The 26,584-nt window shown below is 36.0% G+C and overlaps 1 protein-coding gene across 3 annotated transcripts; it reads left to right on the forward strand.

Annotated features, from left to right (window-relative positions):
• The first annotated feature begins 18,176 nt into the window (after window positions 1-18,176).
• Window positions 18,177-25,849, forward strand: LOC110794190 (putative E3 ubiquitin-protein ligase RF298). Of its 3 annotated transcripts, none has more exons than XM_021999135.2 (3): window positions 18,177-18,366; window positions 18,946-21,098; window positions 25,142-25,280. In XM_021999135.2, exon 2 carries the CDS (start codon window positions 18,950-18,952, stop codon window positions 21,095-21,097), a length of 2,148 nt encoding a protein of 715 aa, XP_021854827.1. In that variant the 5' UTR covers window positions 18,177-18,366; window positions 18,946-18,949; the 3' UTR covers window position 21,098; window positions 25,142-25,280. The 3 variants fall into 3 exon arrangements, with proteins under 3 accessions (XP_021854827.1, XP_056690973.1, XP_021854826.1); XM_056834995.1 differs by having other exon boundaries at window positions 18,946-21,076; window positions 25,120-25,253; XM_021999134.2 differs by having other exon boundaries at window positions 18,180-18,366; window positions 18,946-21,076; window positions 25,142-25,849.
• Window positions 25,850-26,584: the final 735 nt, after the last annotated feature.

Genomic DNA, 26,584 nt, shown 5'->3' on the forward strand with positions numbered 1-26,584 from the left:
ACTTATACACATTTAAGGCTTGTTTGGTCGTTATAGGACATATTTAGGCTAAAATGACATTTTCGCTCCCAACTATGAACCAAAGAACCTAAGGACTCATTTTAAACTTACTAAATGTTTTATATGCTTATTTTTAACTTTCTATGACTCATTCCAATCCATTTATGCACATTTAAGGCTCATTGTGTCGTTTTAGGTCATATTTAGGCTAAAATGACATTTTCGCTCCCAACTTTGAACTTAAGAACCTAAGGACTCATTTTTAAATTATTATATGATTAATAAGCTTAGTTTTGAGTTTCTAGGACTTATTCTAATCTACTTATACCCATTTAATGCTTGTTTGATCGTTATAGGTCATATCTAGGCTAAAATAAGGCATTTTCGATCCCAACTTTAAAATAAAGAACCTAAGGACTTATTTTAAACTTATTACATGTTTAATATGCTTAGTTTTAAGTTTCTAAGACTTATTCTAACTACTTATACACATTTAAGGCTTGTTTGGTCGTTATAGGACATATTTAGGCTAAAATGACATTTTCGCTCCCAACTATGAACCAAAAAACCTAAGGACTCATTTTAAACTTACTAAATGTTTTATATGCTTATTTTTAACTTTCTAGGACTCATTCCAATCCATTTATGCACATTTAAGGCTCATTGTGTCGTTTTAGGTCATATTTAGGCTAAAATGACATTTTCGCTCCCAACTTTGAACTTAAGAACCTAAGGACTCATTTTTAAATTATTATATGATTAATAAGCTTAGTTTTGAGTTTCTAGGACTTATTCTAATCTACTTATACCCATTTAATGCTTGTTTGATCGTTATAGGTCATATCTAGGCTAAAATAAGGCATTTTCGCTCCCAACTTTAAAATAAAGAACCTAAGGACTCATTTAAAACTTATTACATGTTTAATATGCATAATTTTAACGATCTAAGACTCGTTCCAATCTATTTATGCACCTATAGGCTCATTGGGTCGTTATAGGTCATATTTAGGCTAAAATGACATTTTCGCTCCCAAATTTGAACTAAAGAACCTAAGGACTCATTTTAGACTATTAGGACATTGTCATTAGTTTCTTGAATGTTAAAATGTGATATTTAATTTGTATTTAATCTAATGTTTAATTTAAATTTCTGTTTTTGTAAAGGTCTACACTCCGAGGATTGCGCCTTATGCGAGGAATTTGATGTGGTTCGTGAGCAATGGGCTAAGTTTTTTACCAGCAAGTATTTATTATTGGCTTTAGCGCGCTTGATCGAGTTGGTTTAGTTGTTATAGAATAAATTTTATATTAAAATGTATGTTTATGTTGAAATTGGAACATATATTTAAATGTAATATGTGCACTTTGGTTTTGGGATATATAGTATACAAAACTCCAGTTGTTGTTTTTATATTTGTTATACAGGTTGCGTTATTCTATTATTGTTTTGACAGGTTTCTATATTTGGTGCAAGGCACTCTAGGTAACCCTAAACAAAATTAGAATTTTCCCGCCAAAAGTGCTTTGTTGCAGCGTACATATATATTGTACGCTGCAACAAGGGAAAAAAATTTCGCAAAATTTCAGACTTGTTGCAGCGTACAAATAAATGTACGCTGCAAAAAGTTGAGTCTTTTGCAGCGTACATATATATGTACGCTGCAACAAGTCCGAATTTTTGCCAATTTTTTGGCACTTGTTGCAGCGTACATACATATGTACGCTGCAAAAAACCCCTTTTAGCAGCGAACATTGTACGCTGCAACAAGTTCAGACTTGTTGCAGGCCCCCCAGTTGCAGCATACGATGTACGCTGCAACAGGGGTCTAAAAGCCCGCTGCAATAAGGGTTTTTTCTACTAGTGATTGAAAAACGTAAACACAGTATTGACAATGTTTCAACAATTTCACAGATTCCGACTGCAATTAATAACAAAAAACTTAAATGGAACAAAAACAACAAAAGAAATCAGATCTATAGAATTAAAACTCAAACAACAGAAAATTACAGCCAAAATTATCAAATACATAAACAGATTGCATGCATAAAATCCTAGATGAAATATCCCTAAACAATTTGCATGATATCGAAAATACACAAACTCTAGATCCAAATCAAACAAAAACTATAAATAACAACGATTGAAACGGAACAGTTAAAATCAAATCTAAGATCGGAAACATAAAATAAATAGGATCGAAGAAACTTACAGATAAATGGAAAATCAAGGAATGAACCAAAACCAATATCTCCAACCAACAACTCAATCTTCCAGAAAAACAAAGACCCCAGAATAATTACGAAATAATTGAAATGCAAATCATAGGAGAGAGAAAATTGAGGCAAAAGATTGGAGGATATGATAGAGAAAATTGCGTGAGATTGTTGGTGGTGACGGTCAGGAGCAAGGAGGGCCGACCAGACTGATGGTGGCGATGGCGTTGATCGGCGACGGCTGAGCAGGAGGAGAGAAAGTATGAGAGAGAAAAGTATGTACGCTTAAATAGAGGAAATTCTCGGGTTTTGAATGAAAGGCTGGGGGGTTTAATTAGGGGTGGGGGTAATTTCGTCAATTTACAGGGGGACACGAAAAGTGGTTTTACCCTTATACCCTCAGCTGTTCCTTTATATAATAGAGATAGTTGGGATTGAGTCGGTAATCAAGAAACAGAATTACAATTACTTGATTTTCTCTTTAAAAAAAAGAACCTGTTAAATCTGTTACAGACTAACCACTCGGCTTATTGATAAGCTAAATTTAAAAATTTAATACAATTTTCGTTCAACGCGTCTCCTGTTTGACCAGTCACACCATCAACTTGATGGTGTGACGCGCGCGTGGAACTCTCTCGCTCGCTACTACTATGAAGAAGGTTATTGATCGTGTTACTTGACTTTCTATGTTGGTGTTACTTATACATTGTATTCGCAGCTACTTTTCTTGTTTTATTGAAGTTTCTTGAACTTCATGTTAGAGGTTCCTTGTATAGATTGGTGTTACCTGACTTTCTAGGCTAGTGTTACTTTAATTGTTTTATTGTAGTTTCTTCAATTTCATGTTAGATGTTCCTTGTATACCCTGGTATTACTTGACTTTATATGCTGGTGTTACTTATACATTGTATCCGCTATTACTTTTATTGTTTTATTGCAGTTTCTTGAATTTCATGTCAGAGGTTCTTTGTATAGACGAATGTTACTTGACTTTCTATGCCGATGTTATGTATACATTGTATTCACAATTACTTTTCTTGTTTTAATGCAGTTTTTTCAATTTCATGTTAGAGGTTCCTTTTATAGACTGATGTAACTTGACTTTCTATGTTGGTGTTACTTATAAAGGGTATTCGCTGTTACTTTTCTTGTTCTATTGCAGTTTCTTGAATTTAATGTTAGAGTTCCTTGTATAGATTGATGTTACTTGATTTTCTATGCTGGTGTTACTTATACATTGTATTCGTTGTTACTTTTATTGTTTTGTTGCAGTTTCTTCAGTTTCATGTTAGAGGTTAATTCCTTGTATAGACTGATCTTACTTGATTTTCTATGCTGGTGTTACTTATACATTGTATTCGTTGTTAATTTTCTTGTTTTATTGAAGTTTCTTGAATTTCATTAGAGGTTCCTTGTATAGCCCGATGTTACTTATTTTCCATGCTAGTGTTAGTTTTAGGTTTCATTAACCAACGCGTTGGGCTTATTTATAAGTGTGAACGCGCGTACACCATCAAGTACGTAGATGGTGTGGCTGGTCACATATAAGACTTTAGGATTTTCGTTTTGTCCACTACATTGTCAAGCAAATCAACAATAAATTAATAATCTCCTTCTCATTTTCAGAAGCAATTAAGTTCCAAATTATCTTTCAGTATATTAATAAAAGGAACTCAATTTTATTTTATTTGATTAAAAATAATTTAGTTCATTACTTGTATGAAATAATCAATAATTACACGTAGATTTGTACATATAGGTTTGTTATACTGAGGAGGAAGAAATATTCAGATAAGAATCCTTTAATTTTATCTTTATTATATGTTTGGAATTTGAATTTTAGCCTTTTAGGCCCTGCTCTATTCCCCTTATTTTCACTTATTTTAGAAAAAATAAAAGTACTATAAGTACAATTTATAATTAATATATCTTCTAAAACATTCAGTTAAGTTCAATAAATTTTGTTTGGAAAAATAAGTGAAATTCAGGTGAATAGAACACATCCTTACTCGTTTATTTAAATAGGTCAACACATTTAACCTTTTTAGTTAAATATATATTGTGATACAATTATGTTTTCAAACACAAATATACCACGTTCTAAATTTCTAATTTTCTTAACTTAATTTGTACTTAGTATATATATTCTAAATGTTTTAGGAAGATGGAGTTGGCAATTTTCTAACTTAATAACCCTGAAAAACGTTTAAAGTCAACTCTTAAGCACTTTGATGTACATGTAAAATATCAATAATAGTCTTACTAAAATTTCAATTGAAATGTTAAAATACATTTGTAGAGTGTTATAACTTTATATAAAATCCGATTTTCAAAATTACGCGTACATTGTGTGCACCGAATACTAGTGTGCAAAATAGCAACTTGCCTCCTATTAGATGGTGTATCTGATAAAATATATTGGTTATCGTACTTTTTTTTTGATGAGGTTATCGTACTTAACTTTTAACCAACTTCAAACTTATTTGTTGGGTAACTCATATGCCATTTGACGAATCATAGCGATTAGGCTATTTTTAGAAGAAAAAAAAACATTGCAACAAAATAATCAAGGTTTGGATAGACTTATTGTTATGTCTACTAGTTGGCTAAAATAAAACATTGCCACAAAATAATCAAGGTTTGGGTAGACTTATTATGTCTACTAGAGTACTAGTTGGCTAAATGCATGGTCTACTATTTATGTTAATACTGTAATGTATTAATCTAGTGGTTAAGATAGAAGGTTTGTGATTCAAACTTATTTTTATGGGTAACTTTATACAAAGTACGTAGATGCATGGTTTACCAATTAGGTTAGTAGATCGGGCCTATCTAGTTATGAAATGGCCCAACATATTAATGCACGACTACCTCCAACCCATAAGTCCACTTGCCAACTTACCAACTGCACAATCGGGTTACTCTTGAATTTAGAGGCCCAAATAATCACATGTATCATGTATGCATTAATGCATGACATAACATATGCCACATAAGAGACACACTCGCTCAATGTACGATACACAAATACGTAGGACCAAAGGAAGGTAATAAATTCAAGGAAAGTTTTGCTTCTTCCAAGAAAATCCATATTTTTAAAAAGTTGATTTTCTTGGAAAAAGTGAAATTCTTCCTTTAACTTATTACTCCGGCCGTTTTTTTGGTTTGTTGCATATTTCTTTTACGGTGTTTCACAATGTTTGTTACATGGAAAATCTTTCCTTTTTAAAAATTATTATACTCTTATTTTTTGTGCAAACTTTTAATTTTAATTGGTTCATTTTTTTCAATTCATTAAATTTTTTACAATTTCCCAAGTATGTTAAGTTAGCAATCTGTGTGTTTTTCCATTATTGGTTCATTTTGATAAATAAAACAATCTTATTAGTTGTTGTAATGATTAGTGGATTGAGGTTTTACTTGAGCTTATTTTTTTTAATAAAAAAAAGAATATTTATTATACGTTAATAAACGTGCAAAAGTCCAAACGTAACAAATAAAACGGGGGGAGTATTTGCCATAACAAATACATACATGTGATTACAAAGAGACGATGATGCTTTTACTTAATTATGCAGAATACACTACAAGAATTTGTATCTTTAACGACAACCTAATTACGACGGGTTAAAAATCCCGTCATAAAAGCCTTTTGTGACAGGGCTAACAACCAAACAACGACGGGAACAACCGTCGCAAATGTCTTTTACGACGGATTAACGACGAGATTTTCTATTAACGACGCCCCCCTTTTATGACGGGAAATCCCGTCATTAATCAATGATTATTGGCCTTTCGCGACGGGATTTCCCGTCGTAAATGGTACAATTTCTTATAGTGATATCTTTATATTTTATAAATTAAGTCAAAAAATGTTGAAAAGAATACTCCGTATAACCTAGCACCATCTCCTGGGTACAGTCCTATTTTTTAATTTTATTTTATTTTTAAGGCAAATTTGCCAAAATGGACCTTTTATAACTCAAAGTTTGCGAGAAAGGACCTTATATAATTTTTTTTTTGAAAACACACCTTAAAGTATTTTTTTGCGAGAAAGGACCTAAGGGAAGTTTCCGGCATTGACTGAGCTTTTCCGGCCATTAACTTGCACGTGAGCAGCACATGTGGCTTACGTTGGCTAAAGACACTGATTTTCCCGACTCTTGAATTTTCAAACTTGATTTTATTTCGGGTTTTTTTTTTCAACTTTAGGTTTAAAAGCTTAGAATTTTGGAGGAAAATTGGGTGTGATTAGCAAAATAAAGCCACACGTGCTTCTCACGTGTAAGTCAATAGCCAAAAAAACTCAGTCAATGCCGGAAATTTACTTTTGGTTGTCTTTCGCAAAAAGAAATTATATTAATGTGTGATTTGACAAAAAAAAAATTATATAAGGTCCTTTCTCGCAAAAATTTTTACATTAAGGTGTTTTTTGACAAAAAAAGTTATATAAGGTCCTTTCTCGCAAAATTTGAATTATAAAAGGTCCTTTTTAATAAATTTGCCTATTTTTAATAATGCTTTTACAATGTTAGTGCTACAATTTTAATAAAGAATATCAACTTTGATATGTCAAAATGTATGATAAGCTAAAGTTTTTATAGTCGCGTGTAAAATATATATCTCACGAATAACTTTGTTCCCTTGTTTAAAAGGAATCAACATGCACTACAAGGGCTAACAACCAAACAATGACGGGAATAACCGTTGCAAATGTCTTTTACGACGGGATTTCTATTAACGACGGCCCCCTTTTATGACGGGTTCGCGACAGGAAATCCCGTCGTTAATCAACGATTATTGGCCTTTCGCGACGGGATTTCCCGTCGTTAATAGTACAATTTCTTGTAGTGATGTAACAAATTCTATGTAAAAAAAAAACACAAATTCTTATTTACAAGTGGTGTACAATAAATATTGTACACCGGAATAAAAGTTGACTCAAAATGCTAAAAAGTTACTTTTATATACGTAAAAGTTATCTATTTTTAGTGACAATTATTTTTATTTTAATAACAATTATTTCTTCAATATCACTAGCTAATAATGTGTAAAACTAATCACTTAATCTTTTAAAATGTTTATCTATCAACTTTTTATTTTTATAATATAAAGTTACAAAAAATTAGGTTAAAATTATAACAAACTGCATAAAAGTTAATTTAATGTACAATAAATTTATTGTACACCTTATGCGCGCAAGACCTTTTTAAAAAAAAAACATGTAACAAATTTAAACAAAAAAACCAACATATATGAGTCACTTGTCAACTTTACGTTAATTGTGAGAATATACCAACTTTTTAAAGTCAAACAAGTTCCTTGTAATATGCTTGGTCTCTTGGATAAGCTCATCAGGCCAATTTAGTTTATGGGATTCTAAGAGTGAATTATGAAGCTTATGAGAAGTAGCAACATCATACAGAAACCGTTAGATTGTGTGACTCCGTGAATTAAAGTGATTCCGTTGATCAAATATATATAGCTGGTTATAATATTAGTCCTAATTGTATTAGGAAGTCTAATGCGACTAGAAGTTTATTGTACATCAAATATCCTAAGAGATTCTATCTCTATCACAACCCCGCAATCCTAGCGGGAGGAGGTTGTACGCTAAGACTGGATCTGAAATCCAAGAACAATTGTCGTGGAAGACCCTTTGTGAAAATGTCCGCAAACTGATACCTCAAACGAACATGCGAAACACGTACTTGGCGCAACGCAACCTTTTCCCGATCGAAGTGTATGTCCATCTCGACATGTTTGGTGCGTTGATGTTGTACCGGATTGTTGGAAAGATAAATAACACTCACATTATCACAATAAACAATGGTGGCCTGTCGAAGTGCGCAATATAACTCTAGAAGTAGATTACGAAGCCAACATGCTTCAAAATGACATTCGCGACATCTCGATATTCCGCCTCTGCACTTGACCTTGAAAGTGTAGGTTGACGCTTGGAAGACCAAGAAATAAGGTTCTCCCCTAAAAAACAACAATATCCCGAAGTCGAACGGCGAGTGTCAGGACTCCCACCCCAATCTGCATCAGTATAAGTGATCAAGCGCGTGGTGGTAGTAGGATATAAATGTAACCCATGATCAATGGTACCCTAAACATAACGCAGGATGCGTTTTAATGCATTGAAGAGAGGCTCCAATGGATCATGCATAAAAAGACACACCCGCTGGACCGCATAAGCAATATAGGGCGAGTGAAAGTGAGGTACTGAAGAGCACATGCGAAAATGCGGTTATGAGTAGGATCCTCTACTGAAGGACCCGAATCTGCACTAAGCTTGGAGTTAGTATCTACAGGAGTAACTGCAGGCTTACAAGTCCCCTGATGAATCACATTTGTATAGGGTATTTTAGGCGCATTTAGGTTGCATTTCTAGGCATTCGTCACGTTTTATTTGCATTTAAGGTCGTTTTTGCATAATTTGTCGCTATTGTACTCTATTACGCGTCGTTTGTGTTTTCCTTAATATTTCAGGTGATTCTATGGTCATTTGGTTGCATTCGAGTGTTTAGGGTTGGTTTGAACGATAAAAGAACGATATGTTGACTCGAAGATCATTACATGCCTCTTGGGATAAATTTCGAGTCAACAACGAAGCTAAACGCTACTTTTCTAAGCATCAAAACTGACAAGCGTTCACTCTTTTGATAATATATCAAGTTCTACTGATCGGAACAAGACGATTTTGATTGGGTTAGAAAGTAGACTGAAAGAGATTTCCAACGATGGGTCACACGGCCTTAGAGGACCTCTGGATCAAGAGTTATGGCGAAAACAAGTGTGACGATGCTGCTGCGGCAACGCTACGCCCACCATCTTCACGAGCACAACAGTTCCCAGCGAGGGATGGCTCGACACCAGCGAGGGATGGCTCGACGCCAGCGAGGGATGGTGCGCGAGATCCCTCGCTGCCTCATTGCTTCGTTGCTTTGCTTTGCTATACACTTCACCAGGCCAACGAGGGATGGTGCGCGAGATCCCTCGCTGCCTCTGCCTTGCTTATGCTTTTACATGCTTCATCGGGCCAGCGAGGGATGGCTCGCCAAGATCCCTCGCTGCCATATTTCGCCCCATATTATCCTCTTGTCCGTCCAACTTGGTCGTACTCGGGTTTTGTCGCCACGTCATCGTTCCATCGACCAATCATTGACGACTTCTTTTATTTATTTTTTATTTATTTATTTATTTATTTTAGAAAAGAGAAACTATAAATACTTAAGGGAATTTATTTATTTCCCTCATGCTTTTATTTTCCTAAGGTTTTAATTCTCCTAGAACTCCTCTTTCACGTTCTTTTTTCTCTCTTTTCTTTTTCGTGAACCATAGTTTTTCTACAAACTCCATTAATGTAATTCTTTGAGGTATTATTGATTTTCCTTTTTATTTTATTTATTGCTTTTAATTATGTTTTCATTCTTAGATTTGATTTTCATTGTTCGTTTCATGATTGAGTAGTTTCCTGTCTAGGGTTTGGGAATCCATGTTTATATTATGAATCCTTATTATTATTGTTGATGGTTTGATTATTCATTGATATTTCTAGTTGATTAGGTTTATATTGTTAATCTTTGCAATCTGATCAATTGTTTGATTAAATCATGCTAATAGAATTTAGAATCGAAAGATCGAATTTTAGAGGCTTACCTACAACTAGCAATTCTGATTATGTTAGCGATCGTACTGCATATGTTGAATTGAGAGTGTTAAGACCCGACTGTAGGATTAACTTGTGCTCTAGATAATTTGAATATTTGAGTTGTTGATGATGTTTTGATTGATTCTGGACTATGAACATGGTGAACCGTTGCCCTAGATCTTTTAGTTTATTTTTCTATTTATTTTAGTTTAAACATTCAATCCTAAATTTCGTGACATTGTTAGTTTCGCCATACCTTGAAAGCTAGATTTAAATAGCCATCTCTCTGTGGATTCGACCCTGCTTACCCTACTGCATTGTTAGGAGGTTTCGCTAGGATTTTATTTTTGACGGGTGTACGACAGCCTATCAAATTTTGGCGCCGTTGCCGGGGAGACGGTTTTATTTTTCTTTTTAGATTTTATTTTTGGTGAGACTACATTGTATATATTTTTTCGTTTGTGTATAAAATTTCCCTTTTTTTATAATATAAAATGGCATCTATTTGTTTTCCTCAATTTGAGAATGAAGTGTTTTGGAGATATTATTATAGGCTTGGAGATTTTCTTGGTCCAAATCATATTTTTGAACAATGGGAACTATGTATGGTGATTTATGAGGGATTGAATGAAGATACAAGATTGGTGTTGGATTTCATGAGTAGTTATGTATTTGTGGAGAAGACTCCAGAAGAGTGTTGGGACTTGATCGAGCAATTAGCTAGAGATACATATGAGTGGGAGATGACAATGTTTGTTGAACCTACTCTGCAAAAAATTTCTTTTCCTATTCCTCAAACTCACACCCCTCCTCCGTATTATTGTTCTTATTGTCATTGTCATGACCATGATACTTCTCTTTGTCCCTATAACGAGTCATATGTTAGTACTGTCAACCCTTTCCTTCGATTTGATATGCAAAGTTTCCAACTCGAACCATCTTATTGTGACATGAAAATCCTTTATAATGATGATGATGATGATGGTGAATTTGTTGAGAATGTTATTTCGTTGGAGGAAGGTTATCATTTGACTTTTGGCACTGATGAGGAAAACTTGGATATAACGGAGACTTTGGAGGATGAGGAATCACTAATGGTTGTAGAATCGATGGTTGAGAAACCGTTGGTTGCGAAACTTTTGGTTGACGATTTTAGTGATGAGTTTGTTCACGGGGGTGGAATTATAGGTAAAAGCATTAATGTTGAGCCTATATCTCCTCTCGCATATGTCCTGTTCTCGCGGAGGCTTGATCTTTTTCCTACATCCCCCATGTTAAGTCTTTCGCACTTTATCAATAGGTCTCCATTCCATGATACATTTGACCTTGCCGACCTTGATGCTCATTCTAAAACGTTTACATTGCCTGAGGAGCAATTAGAGGGAACTTGTATATATTCTCCTTTTTCTTTTTCTTTTTCTTTTTCTTCTTCTTCTGATTCTTTTTCTTTTGAGTTTGGTTTTTCTGCTTATTTAGCTAATACCCTATTTGAGAGGATGAATGTGGTTTTACTCAAGCCATATGTAGTGCTCAATGATATGTTTGCAGGGGCATTTGATAAACTACTCAAGGCGTTGGATTCTTCTGATTAACAATTTGAGTAGGGTCGTGCGGGACCTTAAAAATCAGCGCTTACCGGGAGGCAACCTGGTTTACTGTTTTAATTCCTTTTATTATGACTAACCACCTAATGTGTGCTTAAGTGATGAAATATCTCTCTAGGTACAAGCATTGTTAGGTTTCTTGGCTAGTTTCATTACCACATCGTGGCAGTGGTGTCAAAAGCCTTTGGTGCTAAGCTCCTTATTTGTGAGTTGTATTTCTCCCCTATTCTCATGTTGTTTTTTGCATCCTCTTTGTTCACATTGAGGACAATGTGTTGTTTAGCTTGGGGGAGGATATTTGTCATCATCAGTTTGCGCATGTTAGTTGCACTTTAGTCTAGTTTTATTGTTTAATAGGTGTTGTGCGCTTTGTACCACTCACTAGGGGTGGGAGTTTACGTACAACGAAAAAAATGTATTGCTTTCTTAATATTAATGTTTCATTCTAGTTGCATTTCATTTTCATTCGTGCGCCTTTGTATCCTGCATTCGACTTTCAAACCGTGTTCGGGCTTTATTTGACTCTCTTGAGCTTCTTTTGAACTTAGATATGATTTCGAAATTCAGTCGGTTGTGCTATACATTGATAACTGCTTAGCATTGTGTGAAACAATTGAATGGTACGCGGTAAGATGTTGGTCTCGCGTCAAGAATAGCTAGCCAATTACCTTGTAGGTCACCTTACTATGTGTTTGTGTGATTGATGTGACTTTTTATCGTATGATTTTGGCTTGAGATTCATTAGTAGTTTAGTTGCAACTCATGCAAGCCGCGTATGACAGAGGCCATTCTCTTAGGAAGCCTTCAGACGAATTTAGAAACATCAGTTCCTGCCTTTCATACCCATGTTGTAGCCTTGTCCTTTTATTCTTTTAACTCCACATAATTGAGCCCTATTAGCCCCGTTGGTTACTTGTCCCGAGTCTAGCTTGGGGGAGCTTCGGTGTTCGTAATGGTTTCATTGATGTTGATTGATTGGCATACTAAGCCAATAGTTCGTGGTTCGAGGCTATGGTTGGATATGTGGTTTGGAGATGGTGCATATTATTTTTGGCACCAAAGCTTGTAACAGTTATGTACTTTCGATTTCATTACTAAGTTTCATTTTTCATTAAAAAAAAATAGAAAAAAAAATAGAAAAAAAAAAGTAGAAAAAAAATAGAAAAAAAAAATAGAAAAAAAAAGAAGAGAAAAATCAAAGAAAAATAATAAAAAAAATATGTTTTTCGTTTTTGTATGTAGTTTGAAAGCAGGGAAAGGGAATGAAGAAAGATCATTGACATTATATTATGTTTTTCCCTTGGTTATAACTTGGTTGATTGTTCGGGTTTCATGGTTTGATGGAGTTGGATTTTCGGCATTATCACACCGACGCATATTGTTCACATTTGCTCCCCCAGTTGGACCTTACTCTCACTTTTTCCCAAATTATACCCTACCCTTTCTTTTTACCTAGCCCCATTACAAGCTTATTTTAAAGACCTCTTGATCGGCATGTTTGTTTTGTGATTGAATGAAAATCGTTTCTTGCTATTCTTATCTTACCCCATGTTGCATCATATATTCATATTCTACAAGGTATGCGGCGACGACTAGCTTGATTGAGAATAGTTTGTGGCTAAGATTGGTTGTTTCAATTGTGGATCATGATGCTTTGTGGTTCTATTTGTATCCGAGCTAGATTTCTGTCTCAATAACTTTGTTTGATTGTTTGCTCGAGAGTTGAATCGGTCTTGCCATGGTTTAATGAAAGTCACGTGCGTCTCATTTCTTTGTCTTTAGTTCAGTGTTGCTTGGGGACAAGCAACAGTCTAGCTTGGGGGAAATTTGTTGAGAATGTTATTTCGTTGGAGGAAGGTTATCATTTGGGATATTTGTCATCATCAGTTTGCGCATGTTAGTTGCACTTTAGTCTAGTTTTATTGTTTAATAGGTGTTATGCGCTTTGTACCACTCACTAGGGGTGGGAGTTTACGTACAACGAAAAAAATGTATTGCTTTCTTAATATTAATGTTTCATTCTAGTTGCATTTCATTTTCATTCGTGCGCCTTTGTGTCCTGCATTCGACTTTCAAACCGTGTTCGGGCTTTATTTGACTCTCTTGAGCTTCTTTTGAACTTAGATATGATTTCGAAATTCAGTCGGTTGTGCTATACATTGATAACTGCTTAGCATTGTGTGAAACAATTGAATGGTACGCGGTAAGATGTTGGTCTCGCGTCAAGAATAGCTAGCCAATTACCTTGTAGGTCACCTTACTATGTGTTTATGTGATTGATGTGACTTTTTATCGTATGATTTTGGCTTGAGATTCATTAGTAGTTTAGTTGCAACTCATGCAAGCCGCGTATGACAGAGGCCATTCTCTTAGGAAGCCTTCAGACGAATTTAGAAACATCAGTTCCTGCCTTTCATACCCATGTTGTAGCCTTGTCCTTTTATTCTTTTAACTCCACATAATTGAGCCCTATTAGCCCCGTTGGTTACTTGTCCCGAGTCTAGCTTGGGGGAGCTTCGGTGTTCGTAATGGTTTCATTGATGTTGATTGATTGGCATACTAAGCCAATAGTTCGTGGTTCGAGGCTATGGTTGGATATGTGGTTTGGAGATGGTGCATATTATTTTTGGCACCAAAGCTTGTAACAGTTATGTACTTTCGATTTCATTACTAAGTTTCATTTTTCATTAAAAAAAAATAGAAAAAAAAATAGAAAAAAAAAGTAGAAAAAAAAATAGAAAAAAAAATAGAAAAAAAAAGAAGAGAAAAATCAAAGAAAAATAATAAAAAAATATGTTTTTCGTTTTTGTATGTAGTTTGAAAGCAGGGAAAGGGAATGAAGAAAGATCATTGACATTATATTATGTTTTTCCCTTGGTTATAACTTGGTTGATTGTTCGGGTTTCATGGTTTGATGGAGTTGGATTTTCGGCATTATCACACCGACGCATATTGTTCACATTTGCTCCCCCAGTTGGACCTTACTCTCACTTTTTCCCAAATTATACCCTACCCTTTCTTTTTACCTAGCCCCATTACAAGCTTATTTTAAAGACCTCTTGATCGGCATGTTTGTTTTGTGATTGAATGAAAATCGTTTCTTGCTATTCTTATCTTACCCCATGTTGCATCATATATTCATATTCTACAAGGTATGCGGCGACGACTAGCTTGATTGAGAATAGTTTGTGGCTAAGATTGGTTGTTTCAATTGTGGATCATGATGCTTTGTGGTTCTATTTGTATCCGAGCTAGATTTCTGTCTCAATAACTTTGTTTGATTGTTTGCTCGAGAGTTGAATCGGTCTTGCCATGGTTTAATGAAAGTCACGTGCGTCTCATTTCTTTGTCTTTAGTTCAGTGTTGCTTGGGGACAAGCAACAGTCTAGCTTGGGGGAAATTGATGAATCACATTTGTATAGGGTATTTTAGGCGCATTTAGGTTGCATTTCTAGGCATTCGTCACGTTTTATTTGCATTTAAGGTCGTTTTTGCATAATTTGTCGCTATTGTACTCTATTACGCGTCGTTTGTGTTTTCCTTAATATTTCAGGTGATTCTATGGTCATTTGGTTGCATTCGAGTGTTTAGGGTTGGTTTGAACGATAAAAGAACGATATGTTGACTCGAAGATCATTACATGCCTCTTGGGATAAATTTCGAGTCAACAACGAAGCTAAACGCTACTTTTCTAAGCATCAAAACTGACAAGCGTTCACTCTTTTGATAATATATCAAGTTCTACTGATCGGAACAAGACGATTTTGATTGGCTTAGAAAGTAGACTGAAAGAGATTTCCAACGATGGGTCACACGGCCTTAGAGGACCTCTGGATCAAGAGTTATGGCGAAAACAAGTGTGACGATGCTGCTGCGGCAACGCTACGCCCACCATCTTCACGAGCACAACAGTTCCCAGCGAGGGATGGCTCGACACCAACGAGGGATGGCTCGACGCCAGCGAGGGATGGTGCGCGAGATCCCTCGCTGCCTCATTGCTTCGTTGCTTTGCTTTGCTATACACTTCACCAGGCCAACGAGGGATGGTGCGCGAGATCCCTCGCTGCCTCTGCCTTGCTTATGCTTTTACATGCTTCATCGGGCCAGCGAGGGATGGCTCGCCAAGATCCCTCGCTGCCATATTTCGCCCCATATTATCCTCTTGTCCGTCCAACTTGGTCGTACTCGGGTTTTGTCGCCACGTCATCGTTCCATCGACCAATCATTGACGACTTCTTTTATTTATTTTTTATTTATTTATTTATTTATTTTAGAAAAGAGAAACTATAAATACTTAAGGGAATTTATTTATTTCCCTCATGCTTTTATTTTCCTAAGGTTTTAATTCTCCTAGAACTCCTCTTTCACGTTCTTTTTTCTCTCTTTTCTTTTTCGTGAACCATAGTTTTTCTACAAACTCCATTAATGTAATTCTTTGAGGTATTATTGATTTTCCTTTTTATTTTATTTATTGCTTTTAATTATGTTTTCATTCTTAGATTTGATTTTCATTGTTCGTTTCATGATTGAGTAGTTTCCTGTCTAGGGTTTGGGAATCCATGTTTATATTATGAATCCTTATTATTATTGTTGATGGTTTGATTATTCATTGATATTTCTAGTTGATTAGGTTTATATTGTTAATCTTTGCAATCTGATCAATTGTTTGATTAAATCATGCTAATAGAATTTAGAATCGAAAGATCGAATTTTAGAGGCTTACCTACAACTAGCAATTCTGATTATGTTAGCGATCGTACTGCATATGTTGAATTGAGAGTGTTAAGACCCGACTGTAGGATTAACTTGTGCTCTAGATAATTTGAATATTTGAGTTGTTGATGATGTTTTGATTGATTCTGGACTATGAACATGGTGAACCGTTGCCCTAGATCTTTTAGTTTATTTTTCTATTTATTTTAGTTTAAACATTCAATCCTAAATTTCGTGACATTGTTAGTTTCGCCATACCTTGAAAGCTAGATTTAAATAGCCATCTCTCTGTGGATTCGACCCTGCTTACCCTACTGCATTGTTAGGAGGTTTCGCTAGGATTTTATTTTTGACGGGTGTACGACAGCCTATCATCCCCATGCATGCACGCTCTAGAATTTCCTGTGCATATTTCCGTTGAGATAAAAGCATAAAGGAAAACGACCTTTTATAACAAGGGTGGAAAACAAACACCAAATTTAGAATCTTATACGTTGTGAGATAAGACTTCTTTATCCCATTTTTCGATTGTTGACAAAATTTTCAATAATATTTTGGTCAAATCAACAATTTGTATATCAAATATTTTGGTCAAATTAGCGTATCAAGTATATAAAAGATGTAATACATAGTAGGACGAGGGTTTTCAGTGAAGGAAACACTTAAAGGGGTGTACTCTGTTGACGAGGTAAGTAATGTGACAGTGTATTCTATTAAGAAAACATATAAGAAATAAATTCAGTTGCAATGGCCAAAATTCCGATGGAGCAACCTTACTGTTCCGTAACGTAGATTTTTTTTATATAGTTGGCTTTTCAACAGAAACTTCCTATGGAAGAAAATTTGGTGAATATTGGTGTATGCACATATGATAAGTGCACACTATGTGATAATGATACATATGCTCATTTGAACCTGATTTTCAAATGTTGGTATAGTATGAGATGCCTTGATGTCGTAAAGATTTGGTGTGGAATCAGGTCAAATGGTCAGAATCTTTAGAGTGTTCTAAGGTGGATCGAAAGGAAAAGCCATGGCTCCAAATTCATAATTGATCAGTCTGGATTCTGTGTCTGACTTCGTTAACTGCATTTGTAGGACAAGGAGCGATGCTTTTTGGTCCCGTAAAGTACACACGGTTGAGCATATTGTAAAGCAAATACAGAGCATAGTGAAAGATAGAGTGAGAGAGTCTATAGCTTTTTTTTCCCCTAAGAAGGTAAGTATAAAAGATAGTGATTGGTTTAGAAATATGTAAATACTTGGGTTTTTTTCCCTTGAGTTGCTAGGCAGTGTAGTTGTATCCTTTCTTCTAATGGAGGAGTCCATCCTAGATGGTTTGCTCCCTAAAACTTGGGCTTAATTTGTATAGTTTTTTTATCAGTGTTTCAATATATCTTACTTATATAAAAAAAAATGCTAGCTGAACATTTGAGAGTAGGGGTAAATGCAAGGGAATTCCCACACTCAACAATCCAATGAAGCTTATCTATACTACATCTGCCAAAATCAAAAGTCAATTTGGTTCACCAGTCACGATATTGGGACTCATAACCTACTATTATTTTTAATTCACGTTTACAAGAACAAGTGAATCAAACTTCCGGTTAAACTATATATATAGAAGCACAATTTGATAAAAATATTTAGACTTCAATGACATCAATCAATACCTAAATAGCTTATCTCGGAAATAACTTATCTTTATCATAGTATTTTCCTTTGATCTAAGAACCGACTGTAGAATAAAATCGGAGGGGCTTTCTGAACACACTTTATCGCCTTTTTTAGGTCATGTTCTTCAATATATCAGCTACGTAATAAATTAAAATCATAATCATACACGGATACGACTTTTTGAGATCAAAGAAGCAAGAAATCATATCATACACAAATATGGGAGAAAATCAAAACATACTCCATTCCTATTACTACTAGGTATTTTTCTTTAAACTATTTATTTATTTTATTTTTGGCAAAATAGGTAGAAAGTGCACTAACAATTAAGAAGAGGGGTCCTTTTGCCGAGCTCACAATAGTTTTGTTCCTTCGCCACCAACAAAACCTTTTGTTTTTGCGGTCCTCAATCACACCACCACCTCCAACACCAACAACATAACCAAAACTTTGCTTACTTTCGCCCAATCTTCCCGTCTTCCAGCTGCGCGCTTTGATCTGGTACTGAAATTTAATTCTACCTTTTTCCTCCTTTTTCCTGTTTATCAATTGGGTTCGTTCAATTTTCTTGTTTTTTGATTGTTTTGATGTTTTTGTGTGGGGTTTTTAATCTGCAATCTTTGTGATTCCCCTTTTCTGTTCTTCTTTAATGTTAATTCGCTAATTAGCTCTTTAATAAGTGTGTTTTGAAATTTGAGCATCGCCAATCAGTTTGATTTTCCGGGGGAAAGATAAAGTTTGATTCTTGGTAATTATTTTGTTGAAATGTTATTAGACGATCGCCTAATTTAATCTGTTTGTTAGTGATTACTAATGGGTTGTTTGATCGATGATGTTTGATGATTGGAATTGAACTGATTCTATCATGGGTTGATTTTTTATTTTATTTTTTGGGAGAAAAATTAAATTGGTTGTGCAGTAATTAATTATGTAATTGTTTATTCAAGTGGGATTGTTGGATAAAGTTTATCAGTGTGAAATTGATTGTTAGGGATTGTTTTGGACCATTTGGGGATAAAAACTGTAAAATCTGATGAAATGTACTTGTGTGTGGTGTTTGGTTGTTGTGATATTGGACAGTTGAATGATGGCATCAATGGTAGCGAAAGCGAGTACTAGTCAATTATCACCTTTGTCTGTTCAAGATAAAGGAAGTAGGAATAAGCGGAAGTTTCGAGCTGATCCACCTACAACTGATCCTAAGGTGTTACCTTCAACCTTAACTGATGGTCCGAGTTATGAATTCTCAGCGGAGAAATTTGAGATGGTACCTAGTCATGCTCACCCGCATAGCCCTTGTGATGTCTGTGGCGTGTATCAGGACAATTCGGACAGTTTAAAACTTGACCTTGGATTGTCGAGTGCTTCTGTGGGGGGTTCATCTGAGGTGGGTTCTAGTCATCCTAGAGAAGAATTGGAAAATGACGAGTTTCAGGATGCGGATTGGAGTGATCTTACTGAAAGTCAGTTGGAGGAGCTTGTTTTAAGCAATCTTGATACCATATTTAAGAGTGCAATTAAGAAAATTGTTGCTTGTGGATACACAGAAGACGTTGCCACCAGGGCTGTATTGAGGTCTGGTCTTTGTTACGGGTCTAAGGATACTGTATCGAATATTGTGGATAATGCTTTGATATTTCTTAGGAATGGGCAAGATATGAATCCTTTAAGGGATCATTGTTTCGAGGATCTGCAGCAGCTACAAAAGTATGTTTTGGCAGAGTTAGTATGTGTACTCCGAGAAGTTAGGCCTTTCTTCAGCACTGGAGATGCAATGTGGTGTTTGCTGATTTGTGACATGAATGTGTCACATGCCTGTGCCATGGATAGTGACCCCTTTAGTACCTTGATTGGCGAAGGTTCTCCAAATGGAAGTTCATCTGTTCCCCCTCAGTCCCAACATAAAGCTGAGTCCAAAAGTACAGAGTTGAGCCTCCCTAGTCCAACTAAAGCAGTTCCATGCAAAGTAAATCAGAGTAACATGGATATGGTTGCTGGAGCTCCTAATCTCACCAAACCAAAGAATACCCTCGTCCCGAAAGGGTCAACTTCGGAGAAACAGGGCTCAGCAACCTCACCATCTAATTCCGTAGACAAGCCTTTCGGTGCAGTAGGTATATCACAAACTCTCTCCCCGGAAGAAAAGTTTGTGTCAAGCAGGAAGACGCATTCTAGCAATTCAAAGAGAGAATCTACTCTAAGGCAGAAGTCTCTTCATCTCGAAAAAAGCTACAGGTCATATGGGGCAAAAGGGTCTTTCAGAACGGCGAAGTTCAGTGGTTACATCGTGGATAAAAGAATCAGACCCACGTCTGATTCAGCTGGTCTTAACTTGAAGAATGCCTCCGTGAAGATAAGCAAAGCAATGGCAATGGGATTAGAACTGGCGCATGAAAATGGAAGCCTCAGTTTCTCTGCCTGCTCTACACTTTCTTCCTCATCACCTTCATTTAGTCTAGATGCCCGAAGCACCGTTTCCCCATCACCCAAGATGGAACATACTTCAGCGACACCAGTGGCCAAAACCAAGCCAGTAGTGTCAGCTGCTGATACTGAACTTTCTCTATCACTGCCAAAAAAAAGTAACCCTCCTCAAGTAAATCCAAGCTGTAACAATGATGCTTCTATTCCTAGCGCTGCTGGGATACCCTATGATAAGTCTCTGGCTCAGTGGGTGCCACAGGATAAAAAAAATGAGGTGATTATGAAGCTATTGCCTAGGATTCGAGACTTAGAACATCAACTTCAGGAATGGACAGAGTGGGCAAACCAAAAGGTAATGCAGGCTGCCCGGAGGCTGAGTAAGGACAAAGGTGAACTCAAGAATTTGAGGCAAGAGAAAGAGGAAGTGGAACGGCTTAAAAAGGAGAAGCAAAGTTTAGAAGAGAACACCATGAAGAAGCTTTCTGAGATGGAAAATGCACTAGGTAAGGCTAGTGGACAAGTTGACCGAGCCAATGCTGCCGTTCGAAGGCTCGAGGTAGAGAATACAGCGCTCAGGCAGGAGATGGAAGCTGCTAAATTACGTGCAGCAGAGTCTGCTGCAAGCTGTCAGGAGGTTTCAAAGCGAGAGAAGAAGACAATGACAAAGTTTCAGTCATGGGAGAAGCAGAAGAGCATTTTCCAGGAGGAGCTTGCAGCCGAGAAACGAAAGTTGTCCCAGCTACAGCAGGAACTTGAACAAGCTAAAGATCTCTATAATCAGCTCAAGGTATGTTCATTTACAGCTTAAGGTATGTTCATTTATAGATTCGATTTCTGCTTTTTGTTTTTCTTCTCTTTTGTAGTTGGTGTAAGCTATAGTGTGTGTGTGTTTGTGTTCAGTGCTTTAAATATAACTGTAAAAATAGTCAGAATGAGAGTATGTTGGTGGATTCTGGTTGTTCATGCTGATGCCACTCAATACAGAATCTATTACATGTTTAAATATACTTGCATAAATTTGGAAGGTTGACGTATTTGGACATCCTGGGTATCTGCTTGTTTTCTACACCTTGAAGGAGTTTGTCAATTTATATGCCCTGTTTTGTCTCTAAATTTCTTTACTTATTACCATTTCTAACTTGAGAGCCATACTGTTAAAATCATCAAGGGAAATCAAAAAAAGAAATAAAGCAAAATTTTGAAGCTGAAGTAAATCATCCTTCAGTATGATTAACAGTGGATAATCTGGAATTCTGGACATTTGGGTTGTGAAAGGCCAATTTTCCGAGCATCTCATGGTTGGATATGCTACCCTGAGTTGCCAAGGCTTTGAAAGTCCTCTGCCTTTATGACGCTTTCCTTATAAAGCCGTCCCTTAATACTCCCCCCTTTTCTATAAATGACATACTTTTACTAATAGTATCTCATTTTATCTCACTTAGTCAAGGACCCACTTATATTCCTACTTTCTAAAAATTAAAAAATCCACTCCTCACTCATCCCTCAATAAAGTTTGACACATTTCCCACTAACTATGTTAAAAAATACTCCACTATCAACTACCACCTAATAAATAAATAAGTAAATTAAATTGCCTAAAACTCTATGCTGGTCAAACCGGGGCGAGTATTAAGGGACGGAGGGAGTAAGTCATATAACATCTTTCCTTAATCCATTGCTCATCTGTCTTTTTCTGACGCAATGATCTTCTCCGTGAACAACATCCCTCAATAAAGTTTGACACATTTCCCACTAACTATATTAAAAAAAGGAAAAATTGATAAAGGCAGTCCCAACTATGGACGTTCATCTTTAAAAGGTCCCAAGTACGGATTATTACTGGCTGGTCCCAACTAAGAGGGGTGTTGACTTTGCGTGGGCCTTTTTACTGGTCACCGGTTGTGTAAGTCAAAGTTTTTCCTTTTTTTTAATTTATCTTTTTTTTTTCCCAAATTATTTCTCCAACTCACCCACCTTCTTTACCTACCTTCATTACTCACCCATCCAACCCTTCAGTTAATATAAGAGAGAAAAGAAAAAATTAAAAAAATTAAAAAAAAAAATTAAAAAGGAGAAAGGAAAATAAAAGAAAGATAAAATAAAAATAATTAACAAATAATAAAACGCCCTTCTCTTTGTCCTCCTTCGACCGTCTTCACTTTAATTCACCATGGGAGCAACTCCTGTGCTTCGAAGCTTCTCGTGCACATCCTCTCGTCTTCGGCTGCTCTCCTACTTCACATCCTTTAGTCTTCTGCTTCTCCTCTGCTTCGCCAATTCGCAGCCCACCAATGTTGCTCTCCTACTTCGTAGCTTCGCCCCTCATCATCAATTCATCATCATCAACAACAAATCAAACGAACCCAACAAATCAAAATTAAACGAACCCAACAAATCAAACGAACACAGCAAATCAAACAAATCAAACGAACCCAACAAATCAAACAAATCAAACGAACCCAACAAATCAAACGAACCCAACAAATCAAATAAATCAAACGAACCCAACAAATCAACAAATCAAAATTACAGACATAAAGTGAGTGAAAAGACGGAAAAAAATTAGAGAAAGGAAAGAACAGAGCAGCAGCAACAATGGTCGAAAATGAGTGAAAAGACGAAAAGAATTTAGAGAAGCTGGGGAAAAAGAAGAAAGAAAGAACAGAGCAGTTGGCAGCAGCAACAAGTCGAATTTGGAAGAAGAAGAAGAAGAAGTGGGGGTCTGGGTTCTAATTTGAAGGGTTGGGTGGGTATTTTAAGAGGGTGGATTTTATTAAATGGGCGGGTTTTTATTAAACGGGTCGATTTTTTAAGTGGCACCTGATTTTTTTAACAACCTGACACGTCATCATTATTTACTTACCAAACCGGTCATTTTTGGAAAAGGTCCACGCAAAGTCAATACCCCTCTTAGTTGGGACCAGCTAGTAATAATCCGTACTTGGGACCTTTTAAAAATGAACGTACATAGTTGAGACTGCCTTTATCAATTTTTCCTTAAAAAAATACTCTACTATTCACTACCACCTAATAAATAAATAAGTAAATTAAATTGCCTAAAACTTTATGCTGGTCAAACCGGTGCGATATAACATCTTTCCTTAATCCACTGCTCATCTGTCTTTTTCTGACGCAATGATCTTCTCTGTGAACAAAAATTTAGTTAAGACAAAACAACTTCTCCAATATCCAACAATAGCAACACCTCCATTTTGTGTGCTTTATTGTCCTTGCTTACTATATCAAAATACTAATGGGAACACATATCCATTCGGACGATCAATTTGCATTGCATTGCTCTCCTCTTGGTGATCAAAAAGATAAGTTTTGATACATTTAAGGCTCATTCTTGGATGACTTGATATGCGTGGGCTTAACCTGCTTTCTAGTTGCCCTCGCACTGGCTTAATCCACTGGGTCCACGATAGTTTTGTTGATATCCTAGGGTGCTTCATAGTGCTGTCTGTCTAGTAATACTCGATCAAGTCTCTGCCAGAATGAAAAAACTCCATAAATCACTGTTTCCCCATCTAAATAGATACGGAATATAAATTTTGATAGGATGAGTTACTCAAACTCTTCATTTCACCTCAAGTGCCTGACATGGGCTACGCTTCTTTTCTGACCAAAATCATGGAAATATTTCATAACATAGCCGAATTTGGACATGTACCAGTGCTCGAGTAAGTGAGTAGCATAGCTTTAAGTGGGTCTCTGAAGCACGCTGAACGTCATGGTCAGTTTGCCCCATAAAGATTAGAAAAAACTACATGCATGAATCAGCACAGTAAAAATCAGTTTTATATCCATGGCATTTTAAAGCATCCGTTCATTTTGAAAGCAATCTAGCCATTTGAAAATCATCCTTCCCGATTATAGAGCAGTATTTCATCTTAAAGACTTGTTATGAAGTAACCTTTAATTGGGCAGGCCTTTAATGTAAAATATTTTGAAACAGCAGTGTAAAACTATTCACTAGTCCTAATGTGTTTCTCGTGTAACTAGGTCCACCTCGTTTTGTCTTGGTTGGTTTTGCAATTCCTTCTTCCTTACCATGGCGTGACATATATCCCAATCTCCAGTATAAGACGGTGTAATTTATGCTCTCTAAATGCTTTCTTCGTATATATTTCATTCCTCAAATTCAATTATCAAACCCAAATGATCAAGAATGCTGTCTGAAAAGAAAGTTAGTGTTGTGGTAAGATAATCTAGATGAAATTTATAAATGACAATAGTGCCTGTGTTGTCTTTCTTCTTTCAATACAAGTTTCTATAGTGTCTTTTACTCTTTTGTCATCTATTAGTCGGCAGTGCACCTAAGAGATAGAAGGTGTCACTAACACTGAAGATTGCTGTAATGCCAGGTATATTACTGATATGTGATAGAATTTTATCCCAATGGCATAAAGTTTGTTTCTTTTCTTTCATCCTCCTCTTTCAAACAAAGAAAGACTAATGTATTCTGATAGGCTATTCACAGCAGCTCTCTGATTAGTATCTTGAATAAAGCCAAAAAAATTGTCAATAGAAAAACAGTTAACAGTTATCCTCAGTACAATGGTTGAACGGCTATAGATGGGATGTTCTCCCAATGTTGTTGTCTGAAGTGATTCTCCCAATGATTTGATCCATGTTTTATTGGTGAAAATAAGCCGTGTAAATTGGCAAATTACTAGGTATGCGCTTCTCTTAAATGGACTAACGAAAGGAATCCTTGAGTACTTTTCATCTCTATATTGTTGATAAGCCAATAATTACTGTATTCATCTATATGCTCTCTTTCATCTCTTGGTGTTTTTTCACCTATTGCGTTCTGAATTCTGATAGCCTAGGTGAAAAAACTCTACAGGCACGATGGAAGCAGGAGGCAAAGACCAAGGAAGAACTAGTTGCTCAAGCAAACTCATTAAGAAAAGAAAGAGAACAGCTCGAGGCATCTGCAAAATCAAAGGAAGATGCCATAAAGCTGAAATCAGAAGCTAATTTTCAAAAGTATAAAGCCGATATCAAAAAACTCGAGAAAGAAATATCTCAGTTGAGACTGAAGACTGACTCATCAAAGATAGCAGCTTTAAAGAGAGGCGTTGATGGAAGTTTTGCAAGTAGCAGGATCTCAGATACCCAAAGTCCACCTACTGCTAAAGAATTATCAAGAACAGCAAATGGGTTTCAAGAAATATCTGGTGGTGGTGGAGGGGTAAAACGGGAAAGGGAGTGCGTGATGTGCCTCTCAGAAGAGATGTCGGTAGTTTTTCTTCCGTGTGCACATCAGGTGGTTTGCAAAATGTGCAATGAGCTACATGAGAAGCAAGGCATGAACGATTGCCCTTCATGTAGGAGCCCTATATTTAGGCGTATCTGCGTACGTTTTGCTCATCCTTGATCTTAATACTATACTGCTCACTGAACATAGAGCTTCTTGAGTGTTGTCAATAACGGAGACGAAAATGTTTTGAAATAAATATACCAACATTTTGAACCATCGAGTTCAAAAAGTTTATAGCAGTATTCCATACAGCCTTTGAACTATGAAATGAAAAGAGTCCATTGATCATAAGGTTATACCGTGTTCATAACTGGTTTCGTTCTATATTGATGCTTGCTTCCTTTGGTTGAAGTAGCTTGTTTTTTCTACACTTGGATCACTTCATTTATTTATTATACAGGGTTTGTACTTTGAAGGCAATCATGCTCCATAATTTATTTAATTTTTGATTAGGAAAGAAAATCAGGCGGACAACATTTGATTTGCTGGTTTGCTTTGTGACAAATCAGTCTTTTATTGTCCACTTGAATCATCCTTTCAGATGGTGTACAATTAGGCTCTATTTGATTTGACGAAAATGTTTCGATGAGAAATGATTTTTTTTTTCCCATAAAAAATACAATTCCAAACTAGTTTTATTTTGTTTGCTTCGTTACCCAAAAAAAAAAAGTTAAAGCTGAAAAGAAGAATAGGAGTGGAGGGGTAAGGTGATGATTGATATATCATATATGAGGAGAGGAGAGAGGGAAAGAAGGTATGGAGAAGGGAGGAAGATGTTTTCCACCATTGAGAAAACTGTAACGGAAAAATAATTTTGTGTCCAACCAAACACCTCCCTTAGTGCATGCATACAACGGAGTATAGTTCAAAAGCTAAATTGATTCACATAAGCGAGTTTTGAGCAATAGTTTGTATGAAATTAGTTTATTGTAGAGAATTTAAAAGCTATTGGGAAGGAAAAAAAGAAATACATGGGAAAAAAAGTTACAGTTAAGATTATGATATACTACGTACGTAATACTACGT

The sequence above is a fragment of the Spinacia oleracea genome, chromosome 1 (assembly GCF_020520425.1).
Source record: "Spinacia oleracea cultivar Varoflay chromosome 1, BTI_SOV_V1, whole genome shotgun sequence".
Classification (NCBI taxonomy): Eukaryota; Viridiplantae; Streptophyta; class Magnoliopsida; order Caryophyllales; family Amaranthaceae; genus Spinacia; species Spinacia oleracea.